This window comes from Ceratotherium simum, chromosome X (genome assembly GCF_057802395.1).
Source record: "Ceratotherium simum simum isolate JZ-2026a chromosome X, ASM5780239v1, whole genome shotgun sequence".
NCBI lineage: Eukaryota > Metazoa > Chordata > Mammalia > Perissodactyla > Rhinocerotidae > Ceratotherium > Ceratotherium simum.
Genome location: NC_141940.1, coordinates 113,157,040 through 113,176,688, shown reverse-complemented (window position 1 = coordinate 113,176,688; position 19,649 = coordinate 113,157,040). Strand labels below are relative to the sequence as shown.

General features: G+C 37.0%; 1 protein-coding gene across 6 annotated transcripts in view; it reads right to left on the bottom strand.

The window, feature by feature from the left end:
- Positions 1–19,649, bottom strand: part of RPS6KA3 (ribosomal protein S6 kinase A3) — a 118,147-nt gene that overhangs the window by 9,651 nt on the left and 88,847 nt on the right. For 4 of the 6 annotated variants that reach the window (XM_087427544.1, XM_004435187.3, XM_014791154.2 and 1 more), the window contains 8 exons: positions 14,220–14,308; positions 13,709–13,773; positions 13,529–13,631; positions 11,483–11,607; positions 8,267–8,392; positions 5,280–5,369; positions 3,132–3,290; positions 1,208–1,369 (listed from right to left, as the gene is read on the bottom strand). In XM_087427544.1, the coding sequence (XP_087283670.1) occupies positions 1,208–1,369; positions 3,132–3,290; positions 5,280–5,369; positions 8,267–8,392; positions 11,483–11,607; positions 13,529–13,631; positions 13,709–13,773; positions 14,220–14,308 (919 nt within the window). The remainder of the gene's footprint in view (positions 1–1,207; positions 1,370–3,131; positions 3,291–5,279; positions 5,370–8,266; positions 8,393–11,482; positions 11,608–13,528; positions 13,632–13,708; positions 13,774–14,219; positions 14,309–19,649) is intronic. The other 2 variants (XM_087427543.1, XM_087427542.1) reach the window with 2 other exon arrangements.

Below are 19,649 nucleotides of genomic sequence, written 5' to 3'. Positions count from 1 at the left end.
GGCTAGATTAAGTGACCATGCTTGGAGACCAAGATGTGTCAGAGGCTGTGGATACGTGGACAAACAAGCAAACAATCTGTCCCTTATCAGTTCTAGTACCACTGGGAGAGCAGATCCAAGAAGTCTTTTAAAAAATATTATCTTATATCTAAAAAGTAACAAAATCACAAAAAGTTTGGAAAATAGAGGAGGGAAATCCAACTCTATAATCCAACTATCCCAACATTACCAACTATTACCATTTTTGTGAAATATCTACACACGGTAAAGGCACAGGCTTTGCAGCCAGAGTGCCTGGCCTCAAATATAGATCTGACCACAGGAAAATGACATAACCTCTCATTGTACCTGGTTTCCTGTAAAATGCAAATAAAAGTACTCACCTCACATAGTTATAACGAGAATGAATCATTATATGTAAACTATATGTTGTGAGGATGAAATCAGTTAATATATGTGCCTGGCATATAAGCCCTATATTAGGGTTAACTATTATTTTTTATCTTGTTCATAGTTACATTTTTTTACATAGTGATAATAGAAAGGCAAGAAATCTTGGAGGCAAAGCAGTGGAGAAGAGCAATTTCTTAGGAAAAGCAGCAACTTGATCAAAGGAGTGTGTAAAGAAGACTTCAGTAGCTTTGTGGCTCTTTTGTGGAATGATCACAGAATGACAAGAGGGTGCAATGTGCACCTAGGCTGTGGCAGACACCTGGGGTAGTGAGGGAAGCAGGGGCTGGGATAGCAGTTCTGTGAATAGAAAAACCCCAAACTGGTTTTAGGGGATAACAGATGGTAACTAGTTACGCTACCACCTTTTTGCTAAAGGCAAGAAGAGACGATGACGTTTTAGTCTTGGAAATACAGGAAAAATGGTGACAAACCAGGAAATTAGAAGGGTATTAGAAAAGCAGGAGAATAAGCTAGTTTCCATTTAATTTCATGCACTGACAAGCACAAAAGTGTTAATGATAGGAGAAACTACAGATGTGTGATTATGAAGAAAAACAGAAGTCAGGGAGGGAAAAGGATTATAGGTAGTAGTGGGCTAATGACAAGATGAAGTACCAACAGAAGAGAAAGGGCTGACATTTTATTCTAATTATTTGTTCAGTAAGTCTTCAATTAAACAACTATACTATATTAAACACAGCAAATGAGTTTTTAAATATAATGAAACACTGCAAGCAAATGCTTTCACCATTACCTCTGGTGCAACAAAATTTGCAGTATAACAAGGAGTCATGAGAAGACCATTTTCTGCCCTTAGCTGTTTGGCAAAGCCAAAATCACAAATTCGAATAGATTCTGGATTGCCAGATTCATCCACATAAAGAATGTTGCTAGGTTTCAAGTCTCTGTGAACCACCTAATTGAAATACAAATTAAAGAGGTACATTAACAATACATTTCCATTATAGAAAATTTTTATTTAAAAACTGTCAAGCAATGCACTTAACAAGATGATGAGTGCTGATCTTTAAATTATTCCAACATTATAAAATGCTGATAATGTAAGTATAACTCTCTAACACAAAACTGGGGCGAGGAGGAAGAAAGAATAGTATTTACCTTCCCCCTCTTTGTCAAATTAAGTAAGTGGGTTAAGGAGAAAAGCAAATACCAATAATATCTGTCTCCAGGTTATTCCTTCATTCAACAAACATTTATTGACCGCTTACCATGTGCCAGGGTGTTATATAAGAAGCTGCAGATACTATGGTGAACAAGACCCACAAGAGCTTTGCCTTTACATGCTAGGAGCTTACAGTAGTAGGGGAGGCAGAGAATAAACAGGTGAGAGATGGGGCATACCTAGGGAGGTCAGGGAGGGTCTCTAGAGGAAGTAACATCTGATCTAAGACTTGAAGAACAGAATGAACAAGCCAGAACAGCAGGGAACGGTCATTCTAAGTAGAGGGAATGGCATGTACAATGGATGTATACAACAAACATGTGCTGACAGGCTCAATTGAACAGGAATGGGGCTTAGCAGTAAAAAGGAAAAAAAAAAAAAAAAAAACAGGCTTTAAGTATTGCCTATTTGATATCCAAGTGACAATGAGACACACACAAAAAGATATTATTCCTTTAGTTTTGTATTATTTTCCTCCTTTAATCACTTACTTGAATACTTCTTTTATCATAAGCCTCTCTGATACTTTATTAGACTTAAGGGTTTCTTCCATCCCCAAATTCTGAGTCTATATTCTAATCAATCACCTCAGTTTTAGTTCCTAACATCCAGAACGTTACTTCTCCAGACCGTTTTGATAACTAATTACTGCTGAGGCATCGGGAAAAGAACATAGAAGACTTAGATGATTGCAAAGTCATAAATTCTTTGGTGAATAGTGAGTTCTCCTAGTTTATAGCTACATTACTAGGCGAATCTTGACCAGCTAGAGGTCAAGAAGCTCTAGAATTAAATTAACACATTCCACTTGTTAGCTTCTAGGGGCAAAGACAAACAAAACGAGAATAATGTATTGAAAATAAACTCCTTAGGAAGTAATCTCATTTTTTTTTCTTGCTTTCCATTCATCTTCACTCTTCTGCTGTTCTTCTTTCCTCCCTCCCTCCCCTCATTTTCTCCTTTGTTCCCTTTCCCTCTCAGATTTCTCTTCTTTTAAAAATATGATTTTTTGCCATTTACTAGAAATCTGTATGCAGGAAGAAATGAGAGCATCCACCAGCCAGAAGCCAGGTGATAACTTGGCCTCATCCGTTTGAAAGATTTCCTTTTGTAAGTGACTACAATCTATGATTCTCTGGTTCTGCTTCTAAACTTAAAATGGGCCCAGTTCTCAAGTATACAGAGTGGCCTAGCAAAAATGGCGCTATGTCTTCCAGGTCAGAAAAATCTCACTTTTTCTTGGGAAGCATAAGAATTTAACATAAACAAGCTAAGATTTCAAAGTAGCACTTCAAGCTCAATGGAGAAGTTTAGGTAGAGGAAGAACAGTATGATAATTAAGCTAATAGCAGTTATTTTCCATTACATGCATAAAGTAACTTATACCTTTGTAATTTTAGCTCAAACGTTAAGAAAAGAAAAATGGTATCTACGTTTATGTATGTGTGTGTATATATATGCACATATATATATTATAAATGTTAAAAAGACTTACCCCTTGTGCATGAAGATATTCAACAGTTTTGGTTATAGTAAACAGGACAGCACTGGCCTCTCGTTCAGAGAAAAATTTCTGTCTAAGAATTTTATCCAGCAATTCACCCCCTTTCATAAGTTCTGTCACTACATACACATATTTTCCATCATCATATACCTATAAAATTCAACACCAAAATGTAAAAAATTATTTAAAGCTTTACATGTGCTCAGAACAAAGTTTATATATTAAAAGAGAAATTAAAACTCATTTTATATTCAAGGAAAATTTTACTTATCACAACCAATGGAGGATATAAAATTTGTAAACAACTTTATACACATAATATTAAAATAGGAATTGATGAGACTGAATGTCAGAAAAATAACCTGCAATTTCCTCCTGTGAAACTTCATTGATGGCAATCAAAGTAACTATGGGCATCGTATTAGGAAGGGGCACTGAACTTTTGCTCTTAGAGTTCATTCCTCTTGATCTTTCTATCTACCTACGATGGCACGGATGGTACAAAAACACACTCCTGTGATTTTTGTGGAACTTCTGCAATTGCAGAACATCTATATTTATAGAAGTTCTAGTATATTTATTTATATACACAGTACAATGAATTATTCTGGTTTTGATTAAACTGAAAGACAAGTTGTGGCAAGAATTAAGAAGGAAGATTAAGTAGCAATGAGAAATTCCATCCAGTCCCATAGAAGCATACCAGTTTACTCCTAATGTAGAAATAGAAAGCTTACTGTAATTTTTGATTTTTACTCCAGGCAATCTTGAACTGAAATAACCCCTTTATTAAACTTCAGTCCCTTTCATTCCCCCTCATCATGGAGTTACTGCATACCTTTATTTAGCTGCATAAGAGGTACCACGTGCTGGGACCCCAAATATGGAGAAAATAAGGTACCTGCCTTCAAAGTTTTTATTCTGGTAGGGACAGACAGACATAGAAATAAGAGTTAAAAAAATGTGGGAGATGCTGTAATAAAAGTGGGGAAAATTTTGGAGACTTTGGAATTTGAAATGAAGGAAGGAGTAAAGACGTAAAAAATAGTGACAGCTTCGGGAGTTTCCAAGGCCAGGCTGAGAGAAGTATTTTCTACACTTCCTTTGTAACTTACTTGGTTGGATTCTTGGAGGTTATATTAATTAGAGTCACTTAAATAGCTTCTCATTTTAATGGCACTAAGTTATAACATTCTCCTTCTAACAATGAGCAATGATAAATTAATCTGAGGACATTGGAGTTTTGGTTAGGAAGAAGGGAGGGTAAACTTTGGAATTCACAAAATCTCAGAGGTGAAAGGTACCTTAGAAGTCCTCTGGCTTAACTGGCTATGTGACATATCTGGTCTACAACACCCAGATATGGCCTTTGAGCCTATGTGAGCACCATCACCCAGAGAGGAGTTAACGCTGCCTGGGGAGTTCACACCCTCTGTCAACAGCTCTGTTATGATAAAAGCCATAGGTAGCAGGGAAAGGATACCTCACTTCTCTAGGGGAAGGGCAGTGATGGGCAGGGCAAGCTTCCTGGAGGAAGCGATGCCTTAGCAAAGTCTTAGATGTGAGGTAGTTAGCAAGGCAAAGAAGGGCAACTGTGTTCTCAACTTGAGGGAACCATAAATTCAAGACAGGGCAGCATGAGAAAATGAGGCATGTTCAAAAATTTGTACACACTGGAGCACGGCTGGAGCATAGCGTGTGCTAGGAAGTGTGAAAACTACTATGGATGGAGGAAAGTGGGAACTGGAGGTGATGGGGGGTATGAACTATAGGCAGAGAAGTAACATGGTTAGATATGAGCGTTAGCTCTCTCTGGCAGTACTGTGGAAGATAGTTTGGGAAGTCCATGGAGCGTGAGACTAGTCAATCCTGAATATTAATTAATACCCATGTTCCAGTAAACATAGATATTAAAAGCAACAATGTCAGCAATACTTCTTTTCTTAAAGCAAAAGTAGAAAAATTAACTATACAAACATATTTTTCTTTATAACTGGAATTATGCTATATATATTGTCTTCTAATCTATTTTTTTTACTTACTATATTGAGTTCTTTGTTTACCACATGATATTTGAAAACATTCCAAATGTGAGTTAGACAACTGACTCAAATGATCTATGTTAAAGAATCTACTTACATCCTTTAGAGTAATAATGTTTGGATGCTGCCCATAACGAAGAAGAATTTCAATTTCTTCTGTTGGGTCTCGCTTGCTTTTATCGATAATCTAAAAGGCAAATATTTATCACAAAACCTCATGAACCATACAGTCATAAAACTTAAGTATTTACAGCTACAGACTTTAGGTATTATCTTATGTAAACACTGTAGATATAAGCCATTTATCAACCAATTTTATTCAAGTACCTGGCCAGACTGTCTAATCAAAATTCAAGAGCCAGTCTTGATATAGACAGAGAGGTTGTAAAGTAAATTCTATGCCATGAGTCACATTCCCACCAGGTCTCTCCAGTTTAAGTTTGTAGTAAGTTTAAGACTTACTAAAAACTCAAAAACCTGAACAAAAGGTACCAAGAACACAGTTAACATATCTTTCTTCCATCCTTGAATGTCTTAAACCTTTAGGAACTCAGTCAATTTCTAACCCCTATCAATACACATAATTATGAGCAAGATGTATCTATAATACCACCATAGCATCTGTTTATTGAATTAACTTTATTTTTACTTCCTTTAATAAAATGCTTCAATGGAATATCCCATTAGTTGTAAGCTACTTATAAAAAATTAATTAACAAGTTAAGTAGAACAAGCTTATTTTTGAAGGTAGGCAGAAAGCTAAGCAGAAAACCACACTTAGAATTTTACTTGGCTAGAATTAAGTTTAATTATTATAATAAAGCCCTTTAAAATACTAATGTAGCTTTCCAACTCTTTTATGACAGCTGCTTCTTAAAAATAGTTCCTTAATATTTTAATCTGTTTAAGTAATATTATATTTAAAAAAAGACAAAACGTTTTGCTTCCATTTCATCCAAAGGGTAGTCTGAAACGAATTTTGTGACCTTCATATCTTCAATTTTAAAACAGCTTAGTAATTAATATACGCAATAAATACCCAAATGCTCCAGCAACCTATGAAAGAGCTTGCAACTCTCCATATGAGCCAAATCTGCTATCTGAAATGGATTTAGTTGTAACACTGTTCTGTATTTGAAGAACAGGGAAGACAAACATATAGGTGGTCCACTGTAATCAACTGCAAATGATAGTGTGGAATTAGGCAAATGGATGGTTAAGAGGAAAGGTATATGAAATAGACATGCTAATTCAAGGGAGATGATCTGGGGCTAGTCTTTTGAAAACCAGAACACACTGGGAGGTGTTATTTTTGGCAATATTCTCTCTGATCTGCTAATCTGAGCCCAGCTTACATTATATCCACACTTGTGCTTGTGGATCTTAGATTTGTAGTAATTTCAGTAGAATCAAGTTGTGCTGGGATTGCTTTTATTAATCTAATTTAAGTCACAAGAATCCATAAATAGCTTGAAGAAATTCTCAAGGTTTTGGTATACTGCTCCTGGTTTCTGTAATTCAAAGAGGGCCTCAAGACATTTCTGCTTTTTTTCTGATGTGTTTATGGAGGCAAGATACATCCTTAAACTGCCTACCAAGTACATTATTCATCTTCTCTCCTTTCATGTAAGCAATCTGAAAATGTCTATGTACCCCAGATTTCACTATGAGCAATGAGTAGAAGAGCAAATTAAAATGTATTTCTATGGTTCATCCTTACATCTGACAGAAAGCCTTATGGACACTGATGACTTTTTAATGCAATTACATCCAAGTTTAAAATAGTAATAATTTTTGTGTGTGTGTGTCTTCCCAGATATTTGTTATGCATATATAAAACACATTCATTTTTGTTTTTACATAGTGAAATCATACTAGATCTAGAAAGATAGAGGGATGGAAATAATAACAATTAATGCCACTTTCCCACTAACTAGACATGAACTACCCATACTTATAGACTAGTTCTAAGTTTCAAGGTAAGTTGAAAGCTTTAGACATTACTTGAATTGCTTGCAATGGGAGAGCAGAGGCTACCATCCCAAGAAGTGAAAATGCAGAGACTTGAGTATAGTATTTGTTCACTTATAACTAAAGGTTTGCAACTCACACTTTATCATAGAGCCATTAGCCTTGGTTTTTGGCTTGGAAAATTCTTATTTTCTTAGGATACCTGATGAAATTAAAACAGCTAATGATAATAAATTTCACCACAGTGGTTCCTATTCTTTTATAGGTTCACAGATCCTTTTATTTTTTTTTTATAATTTTATTATTTATTTATTTTTCCCCCCAAAGCCCCAGTAGATAGTTGTATGTCATAGCTGCACATCCCTCTAGTTGCTGTATGTGGGACGCGGCCTCAGCATGGCCAGAGAAGCGGTGTGTCAGTGTGCGCCCAGGATCCCAACCCGGGCCACCAGCAGCAGAGCGCGCGCCCTTAACCGCTAAGCCACGGGGCCGGCCCACACAGATCCTTTTAAATGTGAAGGACAGCATCAACATTTTTGCCAGAAAAATGTAAACATAAAAAATTTGGCATACAATTTCGAGGAATTCCCTGACACCTTGACCATAAAATGGGAGACTTTTGAGAGTAAAAGGGGTGCTACTAAAAATCAGGTCAGGTGTAAACTGGTACTGCCCTAGAAAACTGATGTACGCTACCTTACCTGTAGCTCACAGGGGAATCCAAGGTTCCAGACTAAAATCCCTGAAGATCACTAGCCAGATATTTAAATTTACCTCATCTTTTTTTTTTAAAGATTTTATTTATTTATTTATTTTCCCCCCAAAGCCCCAGTAGATAGTTGTATGTCATAGCTGCACATCCTTCTAGCTGCTGTATGTGGGACGCGGCGTCAGCATGGCGGAAGAAGCAGTATGTCGGTGCGTGCCTGGGATCCAAACCCCGGCCGCCAGCATCAGAGCGCATGCACTCAACCGTTAAGCCACAGGGCCGGCCCTACCTTATCTTTTTATAATGAAAGGCACATTTAGCAAAGAAGAGTGTAATTTTTAACTGGTACTGACACGCATGAATAAGAACTGTTAGAGTTGCATTTTAAATCTAAAAACATTTACCTTCACTGCAAACTCCATGTTTGTGGCTTTATGTATACATCTCTTGCAAACGGAGTAGGAGCCAACTCCAATATCTTCTTTTACTTCATATCCATCAGTAAACTGAATACTGTTCCTGTGTAACTGCTACAAACACAATTATAAATGGACGAAAAGTTCCGTAATGACTTTGGTACATTTCATAACAGGGTAATATGTTACTTAACATGCATTGTTTTTTTTTTTTAATTTTTTTCCCCCAAAGCCCCAGTAGATAGTTATACGTCATAGTTGTACATCCTTCTAGTTGCTGTATGTGGGACGCGGCCTCAGCATGGCCAGAGAAGCGGTGCGTCGGTGCGCGCTCGGAATCTGAACCCAGGTGGCCAGTAGTGGAGCTCGCGCACTTAACCACTAAGCAACGGGGCCGGCCCAAGCATGCATTGTTGATGTTAATTATAAATATAAATGAATATCAGTAAAAAAATGAATCTTTACAGCATTTATTCTTCTACAACTGCATATTTTAGAAGTGTCTAAAATAAAATGTACAGCAAGAAATATGCTTTTAAAAAAACCTTATGTTAAAAAGAAAAAATTGAATATGTACAACAGAAAACACAGAGCTCCTTGATAAGGGGCCGACAGCCTTGCCTGGGAGTGAGCCCCACTCCACTCCCCAACCGGCTATAGGTCTTTGAAGTACCTTTGCAAATGGGGAGAAGTTTGAAACTTCCGGTATAGAAGAAAAGATCTAAAGATCTAGGAGGATTCAGAATTAGAACATCTGGGGCCGGCTCCGTGGCTTAGCGGTTAAGTGCGCGCGCTCTGATGCTGGCGGCCCGGGTTCGGATCCCGGGAGCGCCCCGAGGCACCACTTCTCCGCCCAACGCGAGGCCGGGTCCCACGTACAGCAACTAGAAGGATGTAAACCTATGACATACAACTGTCTACTGGGGCTTTGGGGGGAAAAAACTGAATAAATAAAATCTTTAAAAAAAAAAAAAAAAAGAACATCTGGATTCTTGTCTCAGACGTACCACTTGTAGGCCGTGTAACCTTGAACCTGTGTTTTCTCAGAGGGTAACGATGAGGATTAAAAAGAAGATGTGGTATATATACACAATGGAATACTACTCAGCCATAAGAAACGATGAAATCCAGCCATTTGTGACAACATGGATGGACATTGAGGGTGTTATGCGGCGTGAAATAGGTCAGAGGGAGAAGGTCAAATACCGTATGATTTCCCTTATTAAGTAGTAGATAACAACAACAATAAACAAACACATAGAGACAGAGATTGGATTGGTGGTTACCAGAGGGGAAGGGGGGAGGGAGGAGGGCGAAAGGGATAATTCAGCACAGGTGTGTGGTGATGGGTTGTAATTAGTATTTTGGTGGTGAACATGATGTAATCTATGCAGAAATAGAAGTATAAATGATGTACACCTGAAATTTATACAATGTTATAAACCAATGTTACTGCAATAAACAAAAAATTAAAAAATAAATAAATAACATTTGAAGGTGATACCTATTGTTGTCATTTTGGACTATCAGTAGCCACGCCCTCCTTTCTCTACCCTCAAGTCATAGCTTCAATACAACTTCTGCTAGAGAAGCCATTAATTAAGGACTAATAACATATGGTAGGATGATGAACAACAAATTACTGGTTCCATAAACAGGCTGAGGGAAGTCGTGTTGCCCTTGGCTATACTGATAGGAGACCCCTCCCACGCCTACGAGCTTCTATAGATTAAAACTTGAATTCTGTAGACTATGTTTGCGATTTCTATGTTAGGTACAGAAGTTATAACTTAAAAACTTGCCATACATCACACGTTTGTCATAGTAAAAGGTACAGACTATTTTAACATGAACTTTGTTCAAAAACCATTGTTTAAATTGGTTTTCTAGAAAGTGGAAAGCAAGATGACTAACGTGAAAAAAACTTTAGAGCAAAAGCAACTTAATCATCAAGCAAATCCAAGCACTAATTATACCCTAAAAACAATTCAATGCTTCAAAAGATATATCTAGTTCCCTCTATGACTAGGAAGATAAATTAATCTTTCCATGATACTAGGATGGGAAGAAATAAATCTAATGGTTTGTACTACTTGTGTTCCTCTAATAACATTTAATTTACTAGTCCAGTCTCCTGTTACAAACACACACACACACCTAGAAACATGCTTCTGCAGCTTTTACCTCCTTTTTCTCCAACTCTGATAAACAGATAGTATAATGAGGTCGAGGGCACCCTAAGGAAGTACCCACAACCATGTCTTCCTGGCAACAATGGGGGCTCCAAAAGAACAAGGACACAAAACTTGGAAAACCTGAGATTTAAGTTCATTTTTATTTCTTATATGTTTCTATGGCAGAGGTTGGCAAACAATATGGCCTATGGGCCAAATCTGATTCACCACCAGTTTTTCTAAATAAAGTTTTATTGGCACACAGTCATGCTCATTCATTTATGTATTGTCTATGGCTGCTTTTGTGCTACAGTGGCAGAGTTGAGTAGTTGCAACAGACGTCATATAGCCTACAAAGCCTCAATTATTTATTATCTGGCCCTTTACAGAAAAAGTCTCCTGACCTCTGTTCTTTCTTTTTTTTTTTGAGGAGGAAGAGTGTCCCTGAGCTAACATCTGTTACCAATGTTCCTCTTTTTGCCTGAGGAAGATTGTCCCTGAGCTAACATCTGTGCCAATCTTCCTCTATTTTGTGGGATGCCGCCACATCATGGCTTGATGAGCCGTGTGTAGGTCCACGCCTGGGATTCGAACCCGTGAACCCCAAGCTGCCGGAGTGGAGTGTGCAAACTTAACCACTACACCACCAGGCTGGCCCCCGACACCTGTTCTAAGGCACTAAGGAACCAAGAGACCTCAGCTGATCATAGCTGACCTGACAGAGGCAGAGGATGAAATAAACTAGGCCTAACAAACATTTTGAGGCACAGGAGCGGGGAGAGACAAGATGCTGATATTTATCTCAACTCCCTTAGAATTCCACTTTCAAGTTAGATAGGTATCCAGGATTCTGGTGTGTGCAACCTTTTCAAAGGCATATGAAAAAATTTCTAAGAGTGATGTTAATGATATAAAATGTATTTTAAGCTGCTTACTTAAAGTCAGCAGATCAAATCTAATTTAATTATTCACACAATGAACTATATCTTAACAACATTTCAAATTTAAAATTACTTAGACTTTCACTCACCTGAACAATTGAATGCACACCAACTGTCTGCATGGCTTGGCTTTCATCATCTGAGGTAATAGCAACAAAACTAAACCCTCGAAAAAGCTGATGTGCATTAGCACTAGGTGGAATGCCAGGTGAATCTGAAAAGAATAATGAATTACTAAGAAGTAATTACTTTGAAAGGTAATTAAGGGAAGAATTGTTGACATTATGATCTTTCTCACTTATTCTGGAATTCTACTTTTCAGGCACCCAGTGCTTCCAGGATAACTCAATGAGGCACTGTAACAGATCTGTCTTGATGCCTTATTGTCATCACAACTCTAACATCCTAGTCCCTCAGAGCCCAGAAAATAGCTAATTCATTGAAAAATATAATAAATCAATGAATTACTGAATTAATGCTATTCTAAATTAGCACTGTCCCATAGAATTTCCTATAGTGATGGAAATTTTCTTTATCTGTGCTGTCCAATATGGTAGCCACTAGCCACATGCAGCTACTGAGCATTTGAAATGTGCTTAGTGTGACCAAGAAACAAAATTTTTAATTTTAATTAATTTAAATAGCCACATGTTGCTACTGACTACCATATTTGACAGTGCAACCCTAAATGATAACCTAACAATGCTTTGGCTCCTGGTTAAGGGGAGATACAAGGTTGATCTACAGATAATTTAGGAGAAAGGAATTTAGTCCAGTGGTTCCAATACATGTCAGAATCCGGAAACCTAAACTACATGTTAAAAATTATTATATTTATGTGTATATTTAAGGATCAAAAGTAATTTCTAGGACAATGGTATGTCATCCTTAAAATATATTTTATGACATGACATGTATTGTTATTCAAATTACTTAAGTGGAATCTGTTGGTATTAACAAAAATAGAAAAATATTTTTACAATATAGTTAATGTTTACTATAAAAATAAACAATGAAAGTATAATAAATGTGTTATTCATAAATATGAACACAATTAGACACGCTAATATTTATAAACATACTATAAAGGCTAAGGGTAAGTATAAAACAAATAGGCAAACCTACTTGAACATCAACTCTGCATAAAGTTCTTTTTAAACATCAGCTTTATATTCTCAACAATGTATAATGTTTAGTGAATTTTAAATCAATGTGACAGTATTATACTGAAGATTTCTGCTAAGAGAACCTATCTGGGCAGAATGCAACATAGAACTGCTCTATTCTGAGATTTTTCCTCTATCAGGACAAATTGTATTGAGAAAGGAAAATAAAACATTATCATATATCATCAATTCTATGCATATTACTGTCCAGATATTTGATAAGATTTTGTCCATGTATTAATCCAAATTTCTAAGGTTGTCTTATAAAAATGATAAACACCCATCAATGCTTAATACAGATTGTGAGGACTTTGAATGATGTACTCTATGGAAAATATATGCAAGTACACTTTCTATTTACTTGCTTGTCAATGATAAACTGATAAACCTGGGGCCTGGTACACCTAAATGAGACGGTATTAGAGAGCAAAACACACCATTATGTATATACATACACTAATTCATAAAATACAGGTTACCATTTCAAAGATTACTTCTCTATAATTGTCACTGTTTATACAATTTTAGAATAAAGCAAGATACAGGATATGAATCATTTTGAAGTTATCACACCTCATATAAAGCTCAAATTATGTTTGGGACTTGAACTTTACAAGTATGTCCAGAATACTACCTAATACTAGAGTTTTAAACAGTAGTATTTATACTGAAGAATATTTGACGTAAAAGTAGTTACCGGTAAATAAATGCACAACCAAATAATTTTTCCACATAAAGTAGTATCCAAGTTTAAGGCACAGCATAATTTGCTAAAAGATGTAACAAGGATCTTAACTGCTATAAAACGCTGTGAAGGATTTACTAATTATCTAGTTATTGTGGTAGGGATATGGTATGAAGGGGAGATATGAGGATAGCATAAAGAGTTATACCGGAAAAGATTTTCTGATCGAACAAGAGAAACAATATATATTATCTTATATTTGGGTTTCCACATTTTATCCTTACCTTTGGGAGTTTTTGCAGTAAACTCAGGATCAAAATAGAATGTATCTTCAGGCCTGCCAGTTGCAGGTTTAAAAGGTGGATGAATTTCTCTTCTGTACAGTTTCTAGAGGAAAAAAAGAGAGACTCAGACACATGTTAATTATAAAAAATATTTCAAGCAAGTTTTCATTCTATACTTACATTCCAGTCTATTGTTGAGAAAAATGAATGTCTTTTAATTTCTTCAACTCCATCTGGTCCTGCGCCTATCAAAAATTAACTAGTTTTGATTAAATGGTACTTTTATTTCAAGGAGGAATATATATTATTTAGTCTTCACTTTTTTTTTTTTTTTGGTGAGGAAGATCAGCCCTGAACTAACATCTGTCGCCAATCCTCCTCTTTTTGCTGAGGAAGATTGGCCCTGGGCTAACATCCGTGCCCATCTTCCTCTACTTTATATGGGATGTCGCCACAGCATGGCTTGACAGGGGGTGCGTCGGCGTGCACCTGGGATCCGAACCTGCGAACCCTCGGGCCGCTGAAGCGGAGCACGCGCACACTTAACCACTGCACCACCGGGCCAACCCCTAGTCTTCAATTTTAATATCTGTCCTAATATTCTATAATCTCACAATAAAAATATCCACCTTCCCCCAAAAAACAAACACCAACAAACACACAAAAGAAACAAATTAATTAAAAATTTTACCTAATCTGTTTGCAGGATTTCGTTTGAAAAGCATTCGTAAAAGACTCTGGGCTTCAGGACTCAAAAACTGCGGCATCCCAAGTTTGGCTCTAAATAATAAATCCACATAATAACATTTTATTTTTTGGAGGTATCTGTATTTTATTTTTAAATTAAACTTTTTATTTTAGGATAATTGTGGATTCACACTCACTTGTAAGAAATAATACAGAGAGATCCTGGGTACCCTATACCCAGTTTTCCCCAACGGTAACATCTTACAAAACTACAGTACACTATCACTACCAGAGCATTGACATCGATACAGTCACTGATCTCATTCAGATGTCTCCAGTTTTAATTGCACTTATTTGTGTGTCTGTGTATATTTAGTTCTATGCCATTTTATCACATGTGTAGGTTCTGTATCCACAACCACAGTAAAGATACTGAACAGTTCATCACCACCAGGATCCCTCATGTTCCCCTTTATAACCACACCCACCTCCCTCACTCCCTGATTCCTAATCTCTGGCAACCACTAATCTAGTCTCTATTTCTATAATTTTGTCATTTTAAGAATGTATGTAAATGGAATCACACAGTATGTAACCTTTTTTAACTCAACATAATTCCCTTGAGATTCATCCAAGTTGTTGTATCAATAGCTCATTCCTTTTGTTGCTAAGCAGTATTCCATGGCATGGATGTACCACAGTTTGTTTATCCATTTACCTGTTGAAGGATATCTGGACTGTGTCTAGTTTTGGGCTATTACGAATAAAGGTGCTATGAACATTTGTGTATAGGTTTTTGTGTGAACACGTAATGGGATTTTAGTTCATAATCTTCTAATAAACTTTTTCATTTTTTCAGAATTTTGCAAAAAGCACTACTGTGAGAGTAAGATCATATGAATCTTAGTTCTGGTTCTGTTACTAAGAACTTTGTGACTTGGGAGAAGACAATCCCCTTGGGCCTGTCACCACTTCTTCATAAGCGAGGGGATTGGACATTAGATCAATGGCTCCCAAACTGTAGTCTTAGAACCCTTTTTCAAAAGGAATTTAAGAAATCCAACATTTAAAACTGCTAAAAGAACATGTGCTTCATATGTCTATTTTCCCTCTCATTCCCTTTAATAGCCCTGCAGGGAAGAGGAGGTGGTGGGAAAGGGGTCTGTGGAAGATCTAAGAGCCTGTGGCACACAGTCTGAAAAACCACTGGCCTGGATGAGCTTGAAGATCTGTTTTAGCTCTAATATATAATTTTATTCTTTTTCCCAACCTACAAATTAAGGAAACCAATGACCCTGTAAGTATGAAAATAATAACAGAGCTGGGGAAAACAGCTAGCAGAGAAATTTCTATTTCAGAAATAGATCCATTTTTTTATTCAGTGAGTTGTTACTGAGCTACTATGTGCTAGACACTGCTTAGTGCTGCGGATACAGAGATAAAGATAGCCCCCCACGGTCAGTGGGAAAGACGGATATAGATAACCTTAGTACGTTAAGAGACAAATTCAGAAGGACATGTGGAAAGAGTGCAAAGGGAACAGTAGCCGTTATCTAATTTAACATGTCTCGCCATTAGAGACATAGAACAAGATATATTGCATATAAAAGGCTGAGAAATCTAGAGTAAAGAAATCAGTATTTTTCTAAACATTTGTTTCCAGCACCTCTTTTTCAGAGAATACCTATGAACATCTGCTAGAATTAGGGTTCTGTTGAAGAAATCTGGGGAAACACTGCCATGTTAGGTAACAGGGATATAGCAGAAGTCTTTAAACAAGGGGACTAACATGATCAGATTTATTTTCAAGAAGGTAACTCTAAGAGTAGTATAGAATGATGGAGAGTAGGAAGCAGTGGTAGGTAGTAGGCATTCCACTTAGGAGCTTGGCCCAATAGTGTGGGTAGGAGATCACCACGGTCTGAGAACTGTAAGCAGTGCAATGCAGAGGAAAGGCTGGGACACATTTCTGAGAGCAAATTTGGTGAATACTTGCATACGCAAGAGAGAAGAAGAAATCAAGAATGATTTTCCAGGTTTCTGGCTTGGGAAATAGGGTGCATGGAATGCTGCTAATTGGGAATACAAGAAGAGGAAAGGAACAGCAAAGAGAGATAAATTTAGTTTAAAAATGTTAAGTCACGTATGTTACATGTTTTGGGAGAGCCATGCAGATGAGTAAATGGAAATATAGGTCTGGTGTTTGGTAAGTTAAGGTAAGAAACAGTGATTTGGGAATAATTAAAATGTTGAGAGTAGTTATAGGAAAGACCAAGGTCAGCCAGGAAAGTGAGCACAGAGGAGAAGAAAAGCATATCAGAGGTGGAACCCTAGGGAACAAGAATATTTAAAAGGTGGTCAGAACAAGAACAATTTGGGCATTAGAAATAATGAATGCAATTTGCTGAATCACACTGATTATTAAATCCCACAAGTTCATTATAGTAAAAAAAAAAAAAAAAGTCAAAACATAAAAACCCAACTCATTGGACACCAACCCCACTGGAAGTAACTGACAACTGGAAATAATTAAGAAAAGAATTAAACGTTTATTCTACTTTTTTTTGTCTGAGCCTTATTTCAAGGTAACTAAATAGCTCAAATTGAGGAGGGATAGTTCATTGTTTCGGAAAATACCAGCTAATAAATGAAGAAGGAATAATAGTAATAGAAAATCACCATTTTTGAATCCCTAATAAAATAATTGTTTCAAGTAATGATTATCAATAGATGAAACCATTAGAGGAAAGCCTTACAGCGAACTTTTCAATGGCGGGATCACCCGTAACCATGGGAACTCATCACTTAAAGGGGGGCAACCAGGTGTTGTAAGCCTCCTAATGCCTGATGTGATGCAATAGTGTACAACAGCACAAGCTATGAAAATCTTGCCAAAAAAGCTTAACCAAAAATGGGATAAAGGAACAAGTTAAACAACATCACAAGGAGAATAAAAATATTTCCACATTCCTACAAAAAGATTAATTGTTATGTAACCACGGTAACAAGAGAGCCACCAGAACTAGTTTTAAATCCATTTGGGTGGTTTTAAATCCATTCAATTGATCAAAGACAACTTGCCTAGGTGAACATAGTTTTTATGCAAGCCAATCAATCAGTAACTGCTCTTCATCTGTGAAAATTAGCCAAACAAGAATGGACTAACCCCAATAACCACACCTGAGTGCCAAGTGATCAACAACAGTCCCACCCAAGTAACCACACTCTTACAGATGATGTCAACCCACTTATGGCCCTGAAAATCTGCCAATTCTTGAACTTCACCCTTCTCCAAAACTCTATATAAGAACAGTAGTCTATACATCAGACTAAAAAGCTTCTGCGAGGCAAAGGAAATCATGAACAAAACGAAAAGACAACCCACCAACTGGGAGAAAATATCTGCAAATCATATATCCAACAAGGGGTTAATCTCCAAAATATATAAAGAACTCATACAACTCAACAACAAAAAAACAACAACTCGATCAAAAAATGGGCAGAGGATATGAACAGACATTTTTCCCAAGAAGATATACACGGATGGACAACAGGCACATGAAAAGATGTTCAACATCACTAATTGTTAGGGAAATGCAAATCAAAACTACAATGAGATATCACCTTATGCCTGTCAGACTGGCTATAATTAACGAGACAAAAAATAACAAGTGTTGGAGAGGATGTGGAGAAAAGGGAACCCTCACACACTGCTGGTGGGAATGCAAACTGGTGCAGCCACTATGGAAAACAGTATAGAGATTTCTCAAAAAATTAAAAATAGAAATACTATATGATCCAGCTATTCCACTACTGAGCATTTATCCAAAGAACATGAAATCAACAATACAAAGAGATTTATGCACCCCTATGTTCATTGCAGCATTATTCACAATAGCCAAGATGTGGAAGCAACCCAAGTGCCCAACAACAGATGAATGGATAAAGAAGATGTGGTATATATATACAACGGAATACTGCTCAGCCATAAAAAAGACAACATCGTGCCATTTGCAACAACATGGACGGACCTTGAGGGTATTATGTTAAGCGAAATAAGCCAGACAGAGAAAGACAAACACCGTATGATTTCACTCATATGTGGAAGATAAACACATGGATAAAGAGAACAGATTAGTGGTTACTAGAGGGGAAGGAAGTTGGGGGGTGGGCAAAAGGGGTAAAAGGGCACATATGTATAGTGACGGATAAAAACTAGACTATTGTTGGGGAGCATGATGCAGTCTATACAGAAACTGACATATAATGATGTACACCTGAAATTACACAATGTTATAAACCAATATGACCTCAATAAAAAAAAAAAAGAATAGTAGTCTACTCTGCTTGGAGAGACTCTACTGAACTAGCATCACTCTCTCTCACTATAGGAAGCAACAGAATCAGCTTTAGGCTTTTTGTTTCAGATATTGAGAGGTGGTCTCTGTCTCTTTTTTTTTGGTGAAGAAGATTGGCCCTGAGCTAACATCTGTGCCCATCTTTCTCTATTTTTTATGTGTAGGATGCCACCACTGCATGGCTTGATGAGTGGTGTGTAGGTCCGTGCCTGTGATCTGAAAGTGTGAACCCCGGACCGCCGAAGCAGAGCACGTGAACTTAACCACTATGCCACTGGGCCGCCCCAGTGGTCTCATTTTTTTTTTTTTATTGATGTTTTAATGGTTTCTAACATTGTGAAATTTTGGGTTGTACATTTTTGTTTGTCCATCACCACATATATGACTCCCTTCACCCCTTGTGCCCAACCCCCACCCCCACTGCCCTGGTAACCACAGTCCAGTTTTCTCTGTCCATGTGTTGGTTTATATTCCACATATGAGTGAGATCATACAGTGTTTGTCTTTCTCTTTCTGGCTTATTTCACTTAACATAATACGCTCCAGGCCCATCCATGTTGTTGCAAATGGGACGATTTTGTCTTTTTTTATGGCTGAGTAGTATTCCATTGTATATATATACCAGTGGTCTCATTTTTTGACGAGATAAATTCAGAAAGGGAAATTCTATACAACTGACTTGGTTTCTGCAAGTAAATGGAAGGGGAAAAACAGGAGTAGACTGTTCTAGACGAACAGAAACTTAAAAAATACAACCAAATGAAATGTGCAGACTTGATTTGGGACTGTAAAGACACAGTTTTGGAGAAAATCTGAAGAATCTGGTTAAGGATTGGTATTATTACTAGTTTTATTACTAAGCATTATTACTAGTTTTGTTAGATGTGGTTATGTAAGAGAACACCCATACTTTTTAGCGATGCAAACTGAAGTAGGTAAGAAATGACATGCTTGGAATGCTTAAAATACTTCAGTAAAGAAGAAAGAAAAGAAAAAAGGAATAGATGAAGCAAATGTGGCAAAATCTTGATGACTGTTGAATCTGGGTGACTGGTATATGTGTGTTCACTGTATTC